This window comes from Neovison vison, chromosome 11 (assembly GCF_020171115.1).
Source record: "Neovison vison isolate M4711 chromosome 11, ASM_NN_V1, whole genome shotgun sequence".
NCBI classification, from domain to species: domain Eukaryota; kingdom Metazoa; phylum Chordata; class Mammalia; order Carnivora; family Mustelidae; genus Neogale; species Neogale vison.
In genome coordinates, this window is record NC_058101.1 from 103162185 (window position 1) to 103184870 (window position 22686).

At 34.6% G+C, this 22686-nt stretch overlaps 1 protein-coding gene across 4 annotated transcripts in view; it reads right to left on the minus strand.

Moving 5' to 3' along the window:
- The window catches only part of GSTCD (glutathione S-transferase C-terminal domain containing), a 125342-nt gene that overhangs the window by 96566 nt on the left and 6090 nt on the right, over window positions 1-22686 (minus strand). For all 4 annotated transcript variants that reach the window (XM_044224358.1, XM_044224356.1, XM_044224357.1 and 1 more), the window contains exons 2-5: window positions 18109-18546; window positions 16825-17292; window positions 7800-8051; window positions 3727-3820 (exon numbers count right to left, since the gene is read on the minus strand). In XM_044224358.1, the coding sequence (XP_044080293.1) occupies window positions 3727-3820; window positions 7800-8051; window positions 16825-17292; window positions 18109-18525 (1231 nt within the window). In that variant the 5' untranslated portion in view covers window positions 18526-18546. The remainder of the gene's footprint in view (window positions 1-3726; window positions 3821-7799; window positions 8052-16824; window positions 17293-18108; window positions 18547-22686) is intronic.

Sequence of the window (22686 nt, forward strand, 5' to 3'; positions counted from 1 at the left end):
ATAATGTTTGCAACTTATTCTTAAACAGTCCATAAACTAGAATAACAGTAGTAATAGTAGTAGTAGTAGTAGTAGTAGTAGTAATGACAATAGTAATAATGATTATGTAAGTTAAATCTATAGAGACAAAAGAATTCCAAGTTGCCTGGTTTAACTAGAAATTTGAGAAGTTAACTAAAAGGAACTATAGTCTCATTTTGAATGAATTCTTTTTAAAGGTTTTATTTATTTGAGAGAGAGAGAATGAGAGAAAAAGAGAGAGAGCATGAGAGGGAAGAGTATCAGAGGGAGAAGCAGACTCCCTGCTGAGCAGGGAGCCCAATGCAGGACTCGATCCTGGGACTCCAGGATCATGACCTGAGCTAAAGGCAGTTGCCCCTCAATTCAAATTAATTTAATAAAAAATTATTGAGTACCTAATTCTATACTCAAAGAGCTCACAGTCCACTAGAGAAGAAAAACATGCATATATATAATTATAGTGTAAGCATATCATAAGTCCCAAAAATGAAGTATAAGAAAGTACTAAGAAATGTTGAGAGGGAGTGACTAATTCTGCCTGATACATTGTACTAAGTACTTTATACATTAATTCATGAATGTACCAACAATCTCATTAAGGTAAATACTATTTTATCCCCATATTACAGATGAGGCAATTGAGGCCCAGAGAAGTTGAGAATCTGGACATAGACTTTCTAGCAGTTAGGTTAGTATAGTAATCCAGGTAAGAAACTCAGGCAGGCTGACTCCAAGGCACATGCAGAAGGCTTAATGAAGAAGCAGCAATTGAACTGATCCTTAAAAGATGAGTATAAATTCAATAGGATGGGAAGTAGAAAGAATAATATTTAAGGCTGGAGGAAAATAAAAGTGAAGAATAGAAATAATAGATATAGGTCACATGAAGGAACCTGAAAAGTTCAAAGAATAGTATGTAGGATGTGGGGAGAGAAATGGGTAATAACAGAGGTTGGGAGATTAGACAAGCTTAAGAAATAAGCATCCATCATGAGGATCAATATAGCATTTGTTAGTAAAGAGAATGATTCGTATTATATGTACCATAATCTTGATGTAACTCAATGGATTCCACATAAGGAGTTAGCCTTTGTGACATCCAAATGAACCTAGTACTAATAAAATCTTATTACAATTCTCTCTCTTCTAAAATTACCAGAACACAAATCATGAGAACACTTTCACAATGACCTCCACACCTGTATGTATAATAATTTCATTTCATAGCAATCCTATTACTGTGCAATATTGAAATTGCCGGAACTGAAAACAAAATCTACAAGCAAAAATTCTACCTTAGTTTATCACAGACTATATATAAACCTTTTAAGAAGAGAGAATGAAATGTAAATAAATCATGTAGCTCTGCTGTTATAGCTCCTTGTTTGTCATAATATTTATGAAAACTAGGTGATCCAATTAAAGGGATATGATGAATAATATATTCCATGAACTCTGTTAGATATGCAGTTCTAACTAGTAAAACGACCAGTCATGAATGCTTAATGTTAGATCTCTGAGCTGGTAGCAGATGTAATTGATTACTCAATTAATAACTGAAAATACTATTTTGACTTCATAGTAAATTAATTATGAGTAAAGCAAAACATGTGGCTCTTACAAATCTCTGTATTCATTTCTAGTAAATATAAATATTAATGAAAATCTGATTTTCATTTACTATAGTTTTAACCTGCCTAAAATCTACCATAACCAGAGTCTTTCAAGGACAATAAAAACAAACATTTAAAATCTTCAAAATGTCAGAAAATATATAAAATTAAAACATTAACAAATTCATTAGTGACTATGTTTGATGTATTTAACAAAGACCAAAAAATGAATTTAATTGTTATAAAACATCTTTGAGGCAGAGTTCTTAATTGTCTGATAAAAATCTTACTCCATTCTGGAAAAATCCCAACTTATTTGCTTGATTGACAGACTAAATTGATGAGTGAGATGGAGACAATACTTAGGAAGCATCACAGAGGAGAAGAACATCAAAAAGGCAGGCAAACAATTTCAAAGAGCATTTGGAAATCAAAAGTTTTATTTGGCTTGGTATAAAAATCAAAGAATAACCAAACAATTAAAGAAGTGGAACATTGAGTAATAAAAATGCTCTCCACCTAAAAACACTTAAAATGCTATATGAAACTCAACATTCATCTTTTGCCTACCTAAATGGATTTCCAAGAGTAAGGAAAATCCATTCGGCCTTAACAAAGGGGAAAGGAACTAAAAAGTCGTGTAATAATCTTGAACTGACACCAGCTGCCAGGAGGGTATTTTGCTAACAGGGATCTGAGCTTTAATGGCAAGACAAAGAAGAGAGGCTAGTCCTGGATCCCTATCATTGTGGAGTGCTGGAACTATTATCACTACATGAAAGTAGAAACCTTGAAAAGCTATATTCCCCAATGAAAAGATGCATTAAAAAAAAAATCATACTCAATAGCAAAGGGAGATGATAAAAGGTAACTTTTCTGTTTAAACCTCAGCTCCAAATGCAAAGGTTAAAGGAATCTCAAGCTGAAAACATAATGCTTACAGGTCTTAAATTCTAGTACCTTGAGATGCCTAGCATAAGCAAATATCAATCCTTACTAAAGAAATTTATTCCTAACCCAGGCCCCACAAGATTCCCACAGATTTAATTAGCCCTTAAATGAATTCAAAATATATAATTACTAAATAAGACACCAAGAATGAAGTCAACAGAAAAAACAAACAGCAAAAATAGGTCTCTGTGTACATCAGCTATTATATAACAGATATAGAAAATAAAATAACTATGCTTAAAAAATTATGAAAAGAGGAAATTATAAACATGAGCAAGGAAAAAGTTATTATTAAAACAAACAACCCAAATAAAATTTCTAGCAATAAAAAACATAATTATTTAACTAAAAACCTAATTATAAAAATATCTTTTTCAAACAATACTTTAAACAGGGGGAAATGATTATGTACTGCTTATTAAAGGATCAAAGAATTTTTGTTTATTTTTATTAGGTGTGATAATGACATGGCAATTATTTAGAATGGCTGTATATGTTAGATGTACATACTATAGTATGGCATGTTGTCTGGAATTTCCTTCAAAATACTTTGAAAGAAATAAAAAGGAATAGATTAAATAATTGTAGGAAAATGTGAGAAATGTTGAATCTGAGCAATGTGTTTATGTGAACTTTTTATAATAAAAATGTAAGAAAAACTTCACAGGAAATTAAAGAAACAAAACAAACATGCAAAAGGGAAAAATAAGAGAAAGAGAGAGAGACAAATCAAGAAAAACATTCTTAATTATAGAGAACTGATGGTTACCAGAGGGGAGGAGAGTTGGGGGATGGGTTAAATAGGTGATGGGGACTAAGGAGTACACTTGTAGTGATGAGCACAGGGTGATGTATGGAATTGTTGAATCACTAAATTGTACACCTGAAACTAACATAGCACTATATGTTAACCAGCTGGAATTTAAACAAAAACTTAAAAAGAAAGAAATAATTAGGGGGAAAAAGAAAACTCAGTGGATAGTACAATCAAAATATTAGATAAAGCCAAAGAGAGAATTAGAGAATTGGAAGATGGATCTGAAGAGGGTATTGGGACTAAGATTAAAACTTGAAGGAAGGAAAAAAACAAAAACAAAAACAAAAACAAAAACAAAAAACCACAGAACAACAAAAAACTCACCTTCCTTTGGGCTCACTGCTGCAGGAAGACTATTCCAATCAAGGGTCCAAGTAGGGCAAGGGTGGGGGGAAAACATCACTTCAATGCCTTTTTCCTAGAAATAGGAAATAGGAAATAGACTCTTTAAAATTAATGAATTAATAAAATCCTGTTATGTTTTAGAAGGCCAAATTTCTCTTTTCTATAGTGACAAGAAGGAAATAAATATTAACAATCATTAGATGTTCCTCAAAATATTAAGTTACATAAGAAATACAATGTGTTTTTAGATAGAACAATTACTTTACTGTTTTTTTATACCAAGATAACAAAAAAATGCTATTTTTAAATTATTGCCTAAAACTACATGGAAATAAATACACCTACACTTCAAAATAAATTGGGAGTCAAAAAGAAAAGTCAACCTGAAGATAAAAATTTTATCAAAAAATTCCACACAGGGATAATAAAAAACCAATTCCATATAACCACCAAGATCTGTCTTTACATATATGAAATAGTTAACAGCCTAGGAGTTACATTTATAGGATGAAAAGCCCCATTTCAACATAACACCCCAAAACATCATTCATACTTAGAGAGGCTTTTAATGCCTCTAAAAATGGATTCCTCTGTTCTAACCAAATGGTTCCCAACATTTTAAGAAATGAGGACCACTTTTGGGGCGCCTGGGTGGCTCAGTGGGTTAAGCCACTGCCTTCGGCTCCGGTCATGATCCCAGGGTGCTGGGATCGAGCCCCATGTCGGGCTCTCTGCTCAGCAGGGAGCCTGCTTCCTCCTCTCTCTCTGCCTCTCTCTCTGCCTGTCTCTCTGCCTCCTTGTGATCTCTGTCTGTCAAATAAATAAATAAAATCTTTAAAAAAAAAAAAAAAAAAAGAAATGAGGACCACTTTTCAATGTATTAAAAAAATCTCAAGCTCCTTCCCTATGTCAAAAGTTGTGTATTTATTTAACTGCAGACATACTACATTTATGTAACTGTAGACAGTGTGTGGCATACATACAGATTCCCAGACCCCTTGCAATCACATTCTGGGTACACATAGCTCACAGATAGATATCCATAGTTCAGGTTTTTTATCTTTAGAAATATCCTATCTGAAAGAAAAATCTCCAAGAATCGATCACTAATTTGAATCAATAAGTTCATGAGATCACTTTAAAAATTATGAAAAGGAAGTAGTATAAAGTTTTTTGTTGAGGTAGAGATATCTTTATGTCTAGAGGTCTAGAGCACTTACTTGCTTCCAGAAAAATACACATCTCTCTGACATCATCTACCGCTATTCTATTCTATTGCCCCTTATTCTAGCCTAGCCATACTAAACTTGCTCTCCCTCATTTCACCAAATTTAATCCTACCTTAGGGTCTTTTAAAAAAATACTATATATCACTCACACACCATTACATTTAAAGCATACAATTCAAAGGTTTTTATATTCACAGTTGTGCCACAATGAATGCTAATTTGAAAATATTTTCATCATCTCAAAAAGAAGTCCTATATCCATTAGTAAATATACTCTCTATTTCTCCCCCTCAGCTCCTTGCCCTAGGTAACTACTAATCTACCCTCTGTCTCTACAGATTTGCTCAGGTTTTATTCACTCACTGGACCCTCTGCCTAGAATACTTCCTCCAAATCTTCAGTTTATTTAGGTCATTTGCTCAATGTCTTCACCTAGTCAGATAAGCCTCCCTGCCACCCACATAACCTCCACCCCTTATCCCATATTACTTTTTGTTGCACTTATCATTACCTAATGTGTTAACACATTCATGTTTTTTATTTACTCCCCCACCAGAATATAAGGCCCATGAAGGTAGTCCAATTTGTTCTTCAGATATCCCGCATTCAAAACAATGACTAAACATACATTTTTTGACTAACTGAATAAATAAATCTAAAACCTTTGGAGAATAAGGGAAATTTTAGGGGCAAGTGTATGCCAAAGAAAACAAAAGGGAGAAAAAAAGTGAGATGTGAATGATCCTAATACTTCACTATTTGATACTTCCACTTGGCACCAATTTCATTTGTCCTTATGTAATTGGCACAAAATGCTGTGACTACACAAAAATTAATAGTTACTGTTACCTTCACATAATTTATTATTTTGATATAATGCTTACTAATTTTCCAAACAAATGTCAATAATTCACTAATAAGTAGCAAAAGTAATGTCCTGCTAAAAAGAAACATTTATTGTACCTAATATGTACTTTCAAGTTAGAATTAAAAATAAAAATTTAAACTTATTTTCAGATTTGAGCCTTTTTTAAAAATTGTTAATGTAATGTCTCATATTTTATATAATCACGAGATTTAAAATCTGAAAAGGATCGTACAAAATATCTACTATATTCTCCTAATTTATAAATTGAGAAATGAAGACTCTTTGGTTAAACAACATACTGAAGGTCACAATGTTTGCTTAGCTACAAAGCTGGGAACAGAATCCAAGTCACCTGGACCCTAGTAGTCTTCCTATGGGCTGCTCCCAAGCAAATGCCTGAGAGTGGCTGAGATACCATGGCAGGCCTATTCCTGAGAAACATGGAACTCTCTGACAGATGATTTAGCCTCAAGGATTCCCCACTGGCTTGCCAAAACTTTCTTAGACCTGCAATGATGTCTAAAGCTTTTCTAACCCTATCATCCTTCCTTCCCTGTCTCATGCACAGGGGTCAAACCTGCATCATAGACTGAAGGCTCTCTCAGCTGCCTCTGTTTCCCTCCCGACTTTACCTCACAGATTTCCCTCAGTAGACCTCTTGCATATCCAACACCATCTTGGGTCTGTTTGAAGACCTGAACTAACATATCCCCTGTAATTAAAAATTCAGGACATTTTATTTTTTATGTTATTACAAGACAGGTTATTTTTATAATTGTTAACTTTTCCTTAATTCAAATTTGTTATTGATTTCTCATTGTATATAAATATTTTTAATATGTATAAAATACACGCTTTTCCTAATGTCATTTTATTGCTAGAAAAACAGCTAGAAAAATCTGAATCACTAATTTTCTTTCAAGACTGTTTAAGTATGAATTAAAAGCAGATTTTTAGTTGAAATTTTGAAAATTAGTATTTTAATGCAAAGCAAATTATTCTATTGATTATTATTTATCTAGAAAAATTCAAGAGGTGAAACTGAGATCCCTACACAGTATAGTCATCTGATCAAGATTTGGACATGCCTTGGTACCTTCTTCTAAAATCAACTATAAAATCCTATTTCATTGTTTCATCACTAGACTAACAAAGCTTAAATGATGAGATAAGGGGCTGATATCACTACAAAAATCTTGCGCTTTTCTAATTCACCAAACTTCCTGTTAACCACAGAACTCAAATACTTCCTAACTCAAGTGGGAAAATATAATGAATATTTTCCCAGTATGACTACTCAGATGAATTGCTCAAATTACTTCCTGATTTTTCCTCTATTTAAATAAATCTTTAAGTAGTTGAAGTTAAAACATTTTTGTAAATTGTTTAGAATCATAGAGAAAATAAAGCCTATTGGGAAAATTTCTACAATTAGTATTATCAGAAACAAATCTTGCTGCAAAGAGAGAAAAAAAATCCTATGTGTTACATAAAAAGGCATTAAAATAAGAAAGTAAAAACAAAATTCAAAGTACTAAAAATCTTAAATTTAGACAAAACCTTGGCAAGTAAATTGAGATATTCATTTTCATAATCTTTAACTTCAAATCATCATCTCAAAACTTAAAAACTGAGACCAAAACCTTGCAACAAAAAAATCAGGTTAAAACAATTTGACCAAATATGATATGACCTTAGCCAATGTCTTGAATATTAAGAAAAAAAAAGTTTTGACTCCAAAGACATATACTAATAAAAATCTTCAATTTACTATACCTCATTTATATGTAAAACACATAGAAATATTAATTGGGTAAGAGTGATATAAAAGAGTTACAAATAAAATTTAAAACAAAAATAATGTGCATAAATGATTACAAGTTGGGGTAGAATGCTCAACAACATTATCACATGAAATTTTTCAAAGAAAATTTTCAGAAAAACATTTTAAGTACCATTAACTTGGTCATAGTGGGCCTTGGTCCTCCTATAAATGAAGCATCATTTTGCTCCTCTACACCTGGGACCTCACTTAAGTTTGAATCTTGTTCATTTGAGGTGGTCAGCAACTCTGGTAAACGGAGAAATTGGATTCCACACTGAGAAGCTGCTGTTTTTACTCTTGGCACTTCCTGAATCCTCTGGTACCAAGCAGCCAACAGTGGAAATTCTATCAGCTTTTCAGAAAGTTTCTTGCAGATAATTACCTAGGCAGGCAAAGAACAAAACATACTATTACATACTGTCTTTTGTAATAGCCACTGAGGTACCTTACATACCATAAAATTCACACATTTTAATTGTATGGTTCAAACAGTGAGTTTTAGCAGATTCATACAGTTATGTAACTACCACCACAATCCAGTATTAGAACACTTATATCACACCAAAAGCTTCCATTGTGACGACCTGCAGTCAATCTCTGCTTCCTCAGTTAGTTACAAGCAACCACTGATTTGGTTTCCATGTGATTTGCCTTCTCTAGTATTTCATATAAGTGGAATCATAAAATCTGTCTTTTTTCACTCAGCATTAAGTTTCTGAGGTTCATCATGTAGTTGCATTTATCAGTAGTTTGTTTGTTTCTTTTTTTTTTTTTTAAGATTTTTTAAATTTATTTGACAGAAATCACCAGTAGGCAGAGAGGTAGGCAGAGAGAGAGGTGGGGGGAAGCAGGCTCCCCGCGGAGTAGAGAGCCTGGATGTGGGGCTTGATCCCAGGACCCTGAGATCATGCCCTGAGCTAAAGGCAGAGGCTTAACGCTCTGAGCCACCCAGGTGCCCCAGTAGTTTGTTTCTTTTCATTATAAGTAGTAGTCATTGTGTGGAATAATATATTTTGCTTATCCATTTAGTAGTTGATGGACATTTGCATTGTTTTCAGTTTTTGATCATTATAAATGATATTGCTGTATGAACTCATGCATCAGTATTTGTGTATGAATGTTTTTCATTTCTTAGGAGTAGATACTAGGAGCCAAGTTGCTAGGCTGTATGGAAATGGTATGCTTCGGTTTTAAAGAAACTGCCTAACTCCTCTCTCTGATGGTTGTACCATTTTAAATATTTTATTTATTTAATTGACACACAGAGAAAGAGATCACAAGTAGGCAGAGAGGCAGGCAGAGAGAGAGGAGGAAGCCGACTCCCTGCTGAGCAGAGAGTCCAATGTGGGGCTTGATCCCAGGACCCTGAGATCATGACCTGAGCCAAAGGCAGAGGCTTAACCCACTGAGCCACCCAGGCACCCCCGTTGTACCATTTTATAACCCCACTAGAAATGTCCCAGTTTCTCCAAATCTTGCCAATGACTGGTATTGTCAGTCTTTTTTATTAGAACTATTCTACTGGATGTGTGGTAGTATCTCACTATGATTTTGGTTTGCATTTCCCTGTGACTAATGATGTTTAGCATCATGTACTGATTTGCCATTCAAATATCTTCTTTAGTGAAATGTTTCCTATACTTTTAGTATTGATTTCACAATATATAAATTGGGGCAACTCAACAAGAAAAAAAACAACCAATTAAAAAGATGGGCAAAAGATCTGAAAAGACACCTCAGAATTATGTAGTTGGCCAGTTATATATATGACAACAAAGATACATAGTTGGCAAATAAATGTATGAGAAAACGTTCATCACCTTATATCATTAAAGAATTGCAAGTTACAACAAGGAGACACCATTGTACACCTATCAAAAGGGTGAAAATGCAAAACCCCGACAACAGCAAAAGCTGGCAAGGATGTGGAGCAATGGGAACTCTCATTCACTGCTTGTGGGAATGCAAAATGGGACAGCCACTTTGAAAGACAGTTTGGCAATTCCTTACAAAGCTAAACAACTCTCACCATATGATTCAACAATTGCACTACAAATGAGTTGAGAACTTACGCCCCTGTAAAAAGCAGCATGGATGTCTATAGCAGTTTTATTCATAACTGCCCAAACTTGGAAGCAACCAAGATGTTCTTCAATAGATGAATGGATAAATATCCAAACCTTAAAATACTATTCAGCATTAAAAAGAAATGAACTCATCAAGCTATGAAAAGACATAGAGGAACATTAAAAGCATATTACTAAGTGAAAGAAGCCAATATGAGGGGTACATACTGTATAATTCCAAATATATGACTGGAAAAGGTAAAACTATGAAGACAACAAAAGGATCAATGGTTGTCAGGGGTTAGGACAGAGGGGTGAATAGGTGGAGCACAGATTTTTAGGGAAGTAAAGCAGTTCTGTATGATACAATAATGATGGATGCATATCATCGATTTGTCAAAACTCCCAGAATGCATAGCCCAGAGTCAACCCTAATATAAACTATGGTTTGGGCTATAGTAATGTGTTAATGGAAGTTGATGAGTTGTAATAAATGTACCAGTCTGGTGCAGGGCGTTGATGGTAGAGGAAACTGGATAGGTGGGGACAGGGGGTATCTGGGAACTTTCTGTACTTTCTGCTCAACTTTACTATAAACCTAGAATTATTGTAAACAAGTCTATCTTTTAAAGAAATTTTTAAAATCAACAGATACTACTTAAATAAGACTGACAAAGGACTAATGTCTTAGCAATAATCAAGGCCCAAAAGGTATTTGTGAATTATTTGAAGAATAATAAATATTACATATGCACAAACTAAGAATGTACTCACATACTGACTATACTACAAGCCCCCAATATATATTAGTCTATAAAATATTTTATATTATATATTTATATATAATTTTATTATTTTTTATTTATATATTATTATCTTATTATATATTTTATATATGTTTATATATATTTATATATTTAGATATATATATCTAAAATGGAAAAGTAATATTTAGAGGAAAAAGGGCAAAAAATATGAATAGATTATTCTAAGATAATAGAAATAACATGACTATATATCCTATAATAGAAAATCATTTTTGAAAATTTTATACCTTGCATTCCAGTTTCTATCATCTTTCATTGTTAGTATATTTTTATGCCCCAGAAATTCTTCCTTAGTCAACTTCCTTCAAATCTAGAAACCCCTTCATCAATAACTCATGGGCAGGGCACCTGGGTGGCTCAGTGGGTTAAGCCTCTGCCTTCAGCTCAGGTCATGATCTCAGGGTCCTGGGTGAGAGCCCCACATTGGGCTCTCTGCTTGGTGGGGAGCCTACTTCCTCCTCTCTCTCTGCCTGCCTCTTTGCCTACTTGTGATCTCTCTCTGTCAAATAAATAAATAAAATCCTAAAAAAAACAAACAAAAACTCATGGGCAAGAACACATTCCACTGTCCCTGACCCTCATTATATTTCAAAAGTTCTCAACGCACTGAATATAGAGAGTAAATGGGTCAATGGAGAGTAAATGGACACTGCTCAGTCAAAAACCTCAAATACTCAATATGTACTTATTTTTGAACATGAGTTTAAGTGGTTAATGGGGAAAGAATTGAAATAAGTTGAAGGGTTGATTTCCTCAAAGTATGTTATGTGGTATTTTTAAATGATTATAATTTGATATCTATATAGAGTCTACAGTCACTGGTATATTTTGAGGAATCTCAATGGAAGTTATATACTCACTAGGGAAATGTGGGAATGAGAGAAATGGAGAGGCTGTACTCTTATTTTAATAGTGATCTGAAAAAATCTTTTTTTTTCCTTTTGTGAAGCCTTCTTCCCTGAATGTATGAAATCTAACACAGAATCAAATCAGTATTACCTAAAAGTAATGTAAGAAACACTCTCAGAACCATATTTTTAAAATAGGCTTGATGGAGTAAGGAGGAGATTTCACTGAAATAAAATAGTAAAAAAAGATACAATTATAGATATTTAGAAGTGAAAAGATAAGTAGAGTCAGAGGGAATTTTTTATAACACAGCACTTAAAGGAAGGCTTTTTATTCAAATTAGAAAATGTGAAGCCATTACTCCTGATTTAAATTATCTTTTTGTTTTCTCTTGGCCAGATACTTTCTCCCTACCATCACCACCGAACTTAAATTTCTTTAAAAATTAGAATGTTCTTGCCTCTTTTTGAGGCACTGAATGTTGTTTCCATAGAGACAGTAATAATGTCGCCAACAAATTACAACTGGTGATTATGAACAAATAAATAAAAAGGTCAGATCAGGAAAATCTTGACAAATATATCTAATAATAATCGTACCAAAGCAGAAGCCAGAAAAGACAAAAAATTAATAAAAAATAAACATGCATATATATTTTAGTCTATTTTAACTGGCCTTTAAATAAGCACAAGTAATTGTAAGAGCAAGGTTTATGTCTAACTTTTTACATACAGCAAGCACTTAAAACACCACCTTATAGGGGCGCCTGGGTGGCTCAGTGGGTTAAAGCCTCTGCCTTCGGCTCAGGTCATGATCCCAGGGTCCTGGGATCGAGCCCCACATCAGGCTCTCTGCTCAGCAGGGAGACTGCTTCCTCCTCCTCTCTTTCTCTCTGTGTGCCTCTCTGCCTACTTGTGATCTCTGTCTGTCAAATAAATAAATAAAATCTTTAAAAAAAATACATAAAACACCACCTTACAAATAATATTCTGTTGAGTGAACAAATGATCAAGGAACTACTTATTAGCTTCAAAGAATAATCTCAATTAGTGGTTTTCAAACAATGGTTAATGAACTGTGAGAAAGTTGTGAAATCAACATAGTTTCCAAAATGGCATAAAATGGAAAAATATCAGAGTATGCAGCATGTAGTAAGGTGGGTTGCTTTATAATACATTTAATGTATACAAGATATTTGTGTAAGTATGCTCAATCACCTGTAAGATGCATTATTTACTGTGAGTTAAAGTAAAAGAGTTTGAAATATACTGTCTAAATGGTACTCTGGGAATCAGTTTATAATTCTCACCAAAATTCATTAATTCATCCTCCCTCCCTCCCTTCCTTCCTTCTTTCCTTCTTTACTGAGACAGAGAGAGAGAATCTTAAGTAGTCTCCATGCCCAGCATGAACCCAAGCCAGGGCTTGATCTTATGACCCTGACATTGTGACCTGAGCTGAAATCACAAGTCTGACGCTTAAAGGACTGGGCCACCCAGGCATCCCCTTGCCAAAATTCTTAATTGCCTGGAAATAGCTTACGTGATAAGGGAACTGAGCTTAAGTCATGATAAATTAATCAAATAAGAAATATTCTAATTTCTTCACCTTTCTTGTCCTCCCCTTGGTAGTGCTTTAGCCTTATTTGTTAAATGCATATGGCATCTTTCCTTCTACTGGAAAAGAAGTTCTGATTGAGTAACAATAATTCATGTTTAAGAGAAATCAGGGAGTTTTACACCGCATGACAGGTCATCCCATTTAATCAACATGCCAGGCTGCTCTGCTAATATCCAGACAGCTCAGGAGGTACTGAACCATATTCATTACACTCAAGAAGATAAATTTAAGGAAGCAGCTAATGAAAAATGGGTGAGATGCAAATTATGTTTGCTCCTAAGAAATGATTTTTTTAAAAGTTACCTGCCTGATAAGATCAAAATCATTATAAATATCACAGTTACTTACAGACAAGAAAATAAGATTATTTATTCTTAAACAATGATAAAAAACTGCTGCTACCAAGAGCATAAATAGAAACCCTAATGGTTTTGTAGTTAATTGTAATAAGGGTCAGCAAAACTTGCCTGGAGAGAAGCAAGATGTTACATTTATCCAAAATATCTCCTCCTCTGCATCACCTTCTAATCATTTATTATATAAAATGCTTTGTATTTACTTTATGTCACTTCCTTAGTCATGTTTACTCTTTTGAAAATAGGTCATAACTAACAGATGTTAAGGTGAGCAGTGTAAGCAATCAACTGGATGGAAATATAATCCCAATTTTTCATTTTTTACTTATAGATTAGAGCTGGCGGGTTAAAACTGAAAACTCTTGAGGACCTAATGCATAGAAGAGGATATGGAATATACAAACTAATGACTAAATACATGGCATCCATAGTTTGTGCCAGGCAATAGTGAGATTCCCATTTTATTGCGACAACAGGAAAAATGAAAGAGATATTTAACATAGGTACTTTTGCTTAAAAATCAATTTCTACAATAATTTTACTTAAGCAATAAATGTGTCATACTTTTCAAAAACGCAATTCAAAGCATTAGAAGTTAATATGTAAAAAGTTAAATCCTAAGAGTTCAAATTACAAAAATATTTTATAAAATGGCAAATTTTGTCTTAAGGGAGTAGACAATTTTTAAAATAGTCTTATCAAAGTATACTTGCTTACTAGTAGCAACTTAAAAATAACTATACAATTTTCTGGTATCAGGGAACATCAGGATTGTGCCTGAGTACAGCTATTCATTGCTGTTTCTCCCATATGCTTGCTATAATAACTACTAGAGGATGCTTGCAAATGACTTAAAAAATGGAACTCATAAGAGGTGTGCATTTTAATCTATTCTTTTTAAAGTCTGTTACTAAAACTTTCCAGGGAGGGTTTTGTCAGACACCTTCCATGGGTGCTATTGGGTTAACTTTGCAAATTAATATCCACTGAAAAGGAAGAAAAGCATGAAGCAAGTTTAGACACAGTACCTTGGCTATTCTATCTACTATTGTTTTTGTATCTTTGGCTTTCTTCTGTTTAGCAGAACTGTATATTTTCTCTAACTCTTCTAATTTTGACTTCTGGTATTCCAAACCTTGACTTTGCAAAATTGACTGTCGCTTTTATATTGTTGGCCTTATTCCTGTAGCCAAATATCCTTGCTCTAGGTTCGGCTCTATGTTTCTGATCCCAACCTAGTAGTAACCTGAATTTCCTTACTGATCATGAACTTGATCCTAAGTGTGACCATTTGGATCACCACTTCAACACCTCAATGTGTGTTAATTAATGCAAGCATAAATACTCTGCATCATAGTCACTACCTGAGCTTAAACAATGGCTTCATAACCAAGATGAATTAAAGGAGCAAAATAAACATAACAGAAACAATATCAACAATATCTTACTTTGGCAAAGAAAGATTAATTCCTGAAAGAAAATATGCAGATCCAAGAAAAATACAAACAAAGGAAAATACTGTAAGAATTAGTTTACCATAAATGTCAAAAGAGGAAAAATTAATCATAGAATACATGTAATAATAAAGGCTGAATATACAAGTTTTCCCCTATTTTAAACTAAGAACAAGGTTTTTCAGTGAGTATTAGATAAATTTATGTAGTAGCAGTTAGTAGATGCCCCACCTGATTGAAGAGAAAAAAAATCCCTCCCAATTAAAAATACTTCAGCCTCAAGTGATCCTAATTAGGTGAATACTATTTAAATTAAGCTAAAATCAAATCCAAACTACCTGGAAATGGATGTTTGGATAATCATCTAAAATCAACTACATAGATTCATGCAAAGTTAAACAAACAGTCCAGCACTTCATTATGGAAGGTGCCTGACAAAACGCATTGGATTTACATTGGTAAATCCAATTTTATATGTTTCGTTGCTTTTGCAAGGAGATACTCATCTTCTCTAACAGTTTTACTTTCTTTGTACCACTTGCTATTATGTAAATACATATTATTTACTTGTTTACTTTTTCATTTCAAGCCCCCCCCCACTAGAATATTAACCCCATGAGGGCTGGGACCTTATTTGTTTTGTTCATCACTCTATTTCCAGGGCCTACAAGAGTACCTCCTATATACAGTAGACTTTCAACAACTTTCTCAAATGAATCAATTAGTGGATGTGCCACTTTGATTCAATTCTTACAAAATTAAAAACAAACACAGTTATCCAAAAAGACTAAGAAGCTAGGACCACCAACAGAATTTCATAATACGTATCGAATAACTGCTGTAATGACTGAAGTTGGTAATAAAGGGGAAAGTCAGGAGTAAGAGAATTTACAATCACTGGACTAGGAAAAAAAAAAAAGTTGATGTCTTCTCCTCATCCAGCTCTGTGGATTCTCTACATACAACATTTAAAATACTAATCAACATCTAAACAATTCCCAAATCTTTTTCATATCCTTTAATTCTGAAGTTATTTTAGTTCCTAATCTTATTTTGTTTCTATTTTGGAAAAGAAAAAAAAAGAAAGAAATCCTCTTTAAGAAAATGCCAATTGATTAATACCACCTAACTTAGTAGTGAACCACCAGCTTCCACGTAGATTTTCATTAGAAATCATTTCTCATTTTGTCAGTAGAGATACCTGAAGTGTTAGCGATAGATGAGAATGAAATCTGATACCTGATGCCTTTATAGGAGAAAGGGTGAAACGCTTCAAAGCAAGAAAAATGCAGCTCTTGAAAACCAATTGGAAAGCTGCAGAGAGCTATAGCTTCCCACATTCACTCTAGTATTATTTTTACCTTGTTCTTTTTTCCTCCACAGAGAGGAAAAATACACACACATAAAAACACACACTCACAGTAAGAAAGAAAACGTTCCATTTATATTCTCCCACAACACTGACTAGCATAGCCAGCTACAGAATGTAATCTTATAAGGAACAGAGAGGCACAGACACGATGATAAAATATTTCTGATTTAATAATACCTAACATAATGTTAATTAGTATTTTAAGTGTCTACTTAATTATAAAATACAGCTGGCAAGAATTTTTTAGTGTTTTAATACTAGAGCCTCTAATACTTGAAGGTAATTGCAAGAGTAATTTGAAATTAATAATTAATAATCATAACTGCCAAAATTTTAGCTTTTCAAAATTAAAAGTTATAATAATGACCAAGATTTATTAAGAACTTACTGCCAAACACTGTTCATACTTCACACAAAATGTCATTTCTTCATCACAGTGATCCTATGAGATAGATACTATGATCTCTTTTTTACAGATAGGAAAATCGAGATAGGAAATCATTACTTGCCCAAGAGCATAATGATAGTAAGAAGTGGAATAGGGATGGCAAACATAGACAATTTCACAGACTGAAACTTCTAGAAACGTATCCGTTCCTGATAAACCTTACCAAAAAATGATGGATACAAGGCAAGAGTACGATATCTGCCAAAGTGAAGTAGAGGCCCTCTGCAAACACATGCTCCAGAGGTGGGAGGTCAGAGGCTTTTGCTTTTCTGATGTGAGGAGGCTCCCTGTGGGTGGCAGCTGGTTCTTCCTGTACTGTGAGCTTCGAGAATGCAACTTTCAGTTCCAGGTTCTCAGATGTAGAGTCCAACTCTTGAGATGTTTCTTGTCTATGCACCTTGCCCATTGCTTTTTCCTTAGCAAGGGAAGGCCCGACCCCAGCAGCCTTCTGTTGCTTCAGCTTCTGCCTACGGAGTTTGTCGTCATTATGCACTCTAACGGGCTCGCTAAGCTTCTTCTCTAACTGTAGTATTTCTGCGGGGATAGCTGGGTGCTGGTCAGAAGATTCTCTGAGAAAATTCTCAATAGCTAAAGGGATGGTAAGTTCGCATAGCCTGGTCCACTGACTGACCTGAAAAACAAAATACCAGAAGAAATCGAGTCTTTACTTTCAATGTAGCTTGAAGAAAACTTTCTATCGGGAGAGAAGACTGGTTTTGATGACTGAAGCCAAGCCATCCCTGGGCTAGGTTGTTATGCTCTATCAAGGGACATATTACAGTGCTTTAAACATAACACTAAACAACGGTTTAGCAATCCTATACCTGGAATACATACTATCCTCTTGCATCCTCTTACTGAATGAATCCTTCCTTCCCAAAGCCTTTGAAGTACATGCACCCCTAAAAATATACGGTTTCAAAGCACTGCTACTTGAGTTCCTATTCATGTGTAAAATTTCCTTTTAAAGTCCTCACTTAAGGGATGCTTGGGTGGCTCAGTGGGTTAATGGTCTGCCTTCACCTCAGGTCAAGATCTCAGGGTCCTGGGATCAAGCCCCACATCTAAGCTCCTTGCTCAGCAGGGAGCCTGCTTCTCCCTCTGCCTGCAGCTCCCCCTGCTTGTTCTCTCTCCCTCTCTGACAAATAAATAATTAAAATCTTAAAAAAAAAAAAAAGTTCTCAATTAAAACAAAAGATAAAAAAAAAAGAAGTCATTCTCTAAAAATAGTATCTCCAAACCTCACAAAATAAATCTTGAATTCTTATTTTTCAATGCTGTACCTGAAGTATTGGCATACATGAGGGACTACTTTATTTCATTGCTTACTAGAGATTTTTTAAGTAAGCAGGATTTAATTCCTCTCCCACAGAAGGTTAAAATAAATGTTGAAATAAATGTGTTATCCCTTTATGACTTTAAGTAACAGAAGAGCCATCATACTTACTTCAGCACAGGCTTTCAAGCAAGTCTTCTTAAAACCCAAAAGTTCCAAAATTTCCTTCTTGGAGGGGTCAGCTTCGTATGATCTCTGGATTATGTGTCTCAGTACAACAGCAAGTCCTGCTCTACAGAAACTGTCTGGTTTTTCTACTATTGCAGGTAAACAGCAATTCTGGACTATTGGAGGAAGGTCTTGCCTTGAAATAATTTGTACTTCAACATCCTGGGGCACTACATTTTTTAATGAAATATCTATACTTTCTCCAGTGGGGACTAAGCAAACTTTAAAGATTTTGCAGTCACAGTATGATAATAGAAACAAAGTTACAGATGTATGAAGAGGAAAGATGCATCCTTCTATTTGATGAGAAAAGTCCAAGTATAGGTATTCTTCTGTAAGACTTTTCTTAATGCCTTTCATTTTCTTCTTTCATTGGGTCACCTGCAGCATAAATTGAAGTGGTTATAGACTTCGAATATAGTAACTTAGAAGCTGGAATGAAAGATGAATAGTCAAAAACTTTTTCTAGAAATCAGTGAAGATTTGCGATAGATACGATTCTGCAAGAATTTGTTCCTAGACTGAATAAATGGCTTCCAAAAGAGATTTCCACCTGGTGCAATTACTAGTCTTGGGGTGATTTTTACCCAGCTCCTTTAAAATAAGCATACTTTGGGGCACCTGGGTGGCTCAGTGGTTAAAGCCTCTGCCTTCGGCTCGGGTCATGATCTAAGGGTCCTGGGATTGAGCCCCATATCGGTCTCCCTGCTTGACAAGGAGCCTGCTTCCCCACCACCCCCCTCTCTCTGCCTGTCTCTCTGCCTATTTTTGATCTTTGTCTGTCAAATAAATAAATAAAATCTTTAAAATAAATAAATAAAATAAGCATACTTTAGGTGCTTAGCAATAGAACCCTTTCAGTCAAGTACTTTGAGGTCTCACTACAGGTAAGAACAAGAGATGAATAAAATGGGAAATAAGTAACCAAAAATACTAGGAGTTGCCTGGAGAAGCTTTGACCATGCTGGTCCTCCCACACTGCTTCTCTTTTATGACTCTATAACACAATAACCATGGGGAGAGGATATATTCATTCCCTCGTGAGAAATGGATTCTCCTAAAGTGAGTGGGTTTTTTTTGTTTGTTTTTTGTTTTTTGTTTTTTATTTGACAGGCAAAGATCACAAGTAGGCAGAGAGGCAGGCAGAGAGAGAGGAAGAAGCAGGCTCCCCGCTGAGCAGAGAGCCTGACATGGGGCTCCATCCCAGGACCCTGGGATCATGACCCGAGCCAAAGGCAGAGGCTTTAACCCACCAAGCCACCCAGGCGCCCCAGGTGAGTGGGTTTTGATATGATGAGCTATTGCATGCTAAATCACAACAGAAAAATATCTGAAGTTCCCCATAACTTAGATGTTGATAACCGAGATATCTCCAAGTTAACATATCCAGAATCACTTACCCCCACACCCCAAACCTGCCTCATTTATCCTCCCCACTTCAGTGAATGGAGCCTTGTCTTCTAGCTGCTCAGACCAAAAATCTCAAGTTATTCTTTGTTACTCTTTCCTTTCACATCTCGATAACCAATCCATTAAAAACTTATTTTGTCTCTTCAATATAGATCCAAAATGCTTATTTCACACCATCTTCATTGCTCCCACTGTGATCCAAGCCTCTATCGCCTATCTCTGAATTACAGCAATTATCTTCTGCTTGCTGTCCTATCTCCCTCTCTGGTCTATTCTCAACGTAGTATTCAAAGTGATCCTGTTAAAAATGGAGTAAGATCATGTCACTACTCAAATATCTTCCCTTTCTATTCAGAGAAAAGACAAAGCTCCTACAGTGGCCTAAAGATCTCCTTGGTCTCATCACTCACAGCTCCAGCCAAAGAGGCTTGCTATTGCTTTAAAATGCTAGGTACTGGGGCACCTGGGTGACTCAGTTGTTAAGCGTCTGTCTTCAGCTCAGGTCATGATCTCAGGGTCCTGGGATCCAGTCCCACAATGGGCTCCCTGTTCAGCAGGAAGCCTGTCTCTCCCTACCCCACTCCCCCTACTTGTGTTCCCCCTCTCAATGTGTCTCTCTCTGTCAAATAAATAAAATCTTTAAAAAAAATTAAATTAAAATAAAATAAAATACTAGGTACATTCCAACCACAGAGCTTTTGCAGTTGTTTCCAGTGCCTGGAACACACCCTCACCTCTTTCAGATATTTATTTAAATAACAACTTCTTGCTGAGATGATCCTGGGCTACTGTATTTAAATTGAAAACCCCACCTCTACCCACCCTGAAAACATGATTCTAGGCTTTTCTTCACACTTACCACCGTGGTAACACACAAATAGAATGTTCTATGAGAATAGTTTACTGCTATGCCTAAAACATAGCCATATATATATATATATGTGTGTGTGTGTGTAATCTGTATATATATATATACAGATATATATGTATGTATATATGAATTATGTATATATTATATATATAAACATTACAACATTAATATTATACATATATAACATTTTATATAAACATGGCCTGAGACATATATATATATATATATATATATGAATTATTTGTTGAATGAATGCATGAATACGCACACGGCTATCTTAAAGATGCAAACATATACAATCTTGAGGTGAAACTGATGGGTGTTTTCAACTCCCATTCCTTAAGAATTTTGTTAACTATTATAGCTGTTTGGTTTCTACATATCCTGGGTCTAAAACTCCCTATGTTTTAATCCATGAATCGCAATTCCAAAGTTAACACTAGATGGCACTCTTTAAAAGCATTCACCATGGAAACCTGTGCTAGGAAGATTAAAAAAGTATACCTGCAACTTTCTTTTAAGTGTATTTGAAATATTAGTGTACTCTGAAATTTAGGAAACTGTCAACATATTAAATTTCCTTTATATTCTAACTTCCTCAGTTTTTTTTTAAATCAAAAGCAAAAGTCAGTTAACAATGACTTGGTTCTCAGCTTTTTTGTTAAAAAGCTAGTAATTCATCGTAACAAAAGGATATATAGTTAGTAAAATATGAACTTCTTGATAATTCAAGTAATCACTACTGTTTTATATTTCTTTTATTAAAACATAACAGATCTGCATGGTTTATTACTTCTTTAAAAGGTTATTTAGAGGAAAATTATTTCATGTGATTTAAAAGCAACAACTTTTTAACCCATGAAACCATTTTCTTCCTAGCTTATCTTTTTTTTTTTAGTTTTTAATTTTTTTTGCCCCTATAGTTTACTTTAAAACAAAATATTAAATGGTGCTTATTATAGCTAACAGGCAAAAAAAAAAAAAAAAACCATAAAACCATTTTCCAGGAAATTAATAATTTCTTTGAGGAGTTTGCTCCTGTAAATCTATTGCTGATAATTTACTGATCTTCTTAACTCCTTCTGCTGATGGTGGGATATGATACAGAAGATCCCTAAATCCTTCAAGAAGCAGATTTGAAAGAAAAACATGACTGATTTCCTCATTTGCCCAGCAGTCTAGGAAATAGTGATTATGAGACTAATCCTGCTAACTCTTTAAAAAAAAAACAAAAAAGACCAAAAAAAAAAGAAAATAATGCCATTCTACTTTACAGCTTGTGATTTAGGATGCACAGACATGTTATAAAAATTAGAGTATATGTATATTTGCCACTTTTCAAGGCATATAAGAACCTTAAGAACAGACTCTTAGGTATTCTATAAACTTTTGTCACTATGAGCACTTAATAAATGCTAAATGTCAACAAAATAGAATAGCAATAACCTGCCCATGGAGATATCTAAAAATTAATGAGATGCCGGAGAGAAAATGCAAAGTACTGTTGATTCTTAACATAATTTATTTTTCCAATATAGATGTTGGTATTTGTTGTTGTTGGTTTTTTTTTCCCCTGGGAGATTAAAAATGTTACTTAATGATCTTGGAGTTTAAAAAAATGACTCTCCCTGGGCCATTTCTTCCCATTAAATACTAATGTAATTTCTAAAATAAATATTAAATATTAGCAAACCTGTACAAATCTGAAATGTTTTTGACTTGTACTATGTGTTTAATTTTTCAAGAGAGTAGAACATAATTTTTGCTTTAAGTTTGCAAACATCATAGGCAAAAGAAACCCCTCTTTGGGATGCCTGGGTGGCTCAGTTGGTTAAGCAGCTGCCTTCAGCTCAGGTCATGATCCCAGCGTCCTCGGATCGAGTCCCACATGGGGCTCCTTGCTCGGCGGGGAGCCTGCTTCTCCCTCTGCCTCTAGCCTGCCACTCTGTCTGCCTGTGCTTGTGCTCTAGCTCTCTAACAAATAAATAAAATCTTAAAAAAAAAAAAAAAAAAAAAAGAAACCCCTCTTCTTTTTTTCGTCTCCATTTCTACCTAGAGTCCTTACATCATTATTCTTCTGTCATGAACTTTACAAAGGTAGGTACTATAGAATCATATCCTGGGTCTCCAGGGTTTCTGGGGCACCTCCTGTTACTCCATATTACATTTCTGCCACACACAGAAGTAGGGTCATATGCTCAGCTTTGACAGGTGCCACACTGCAACTACTCCTGAGATAG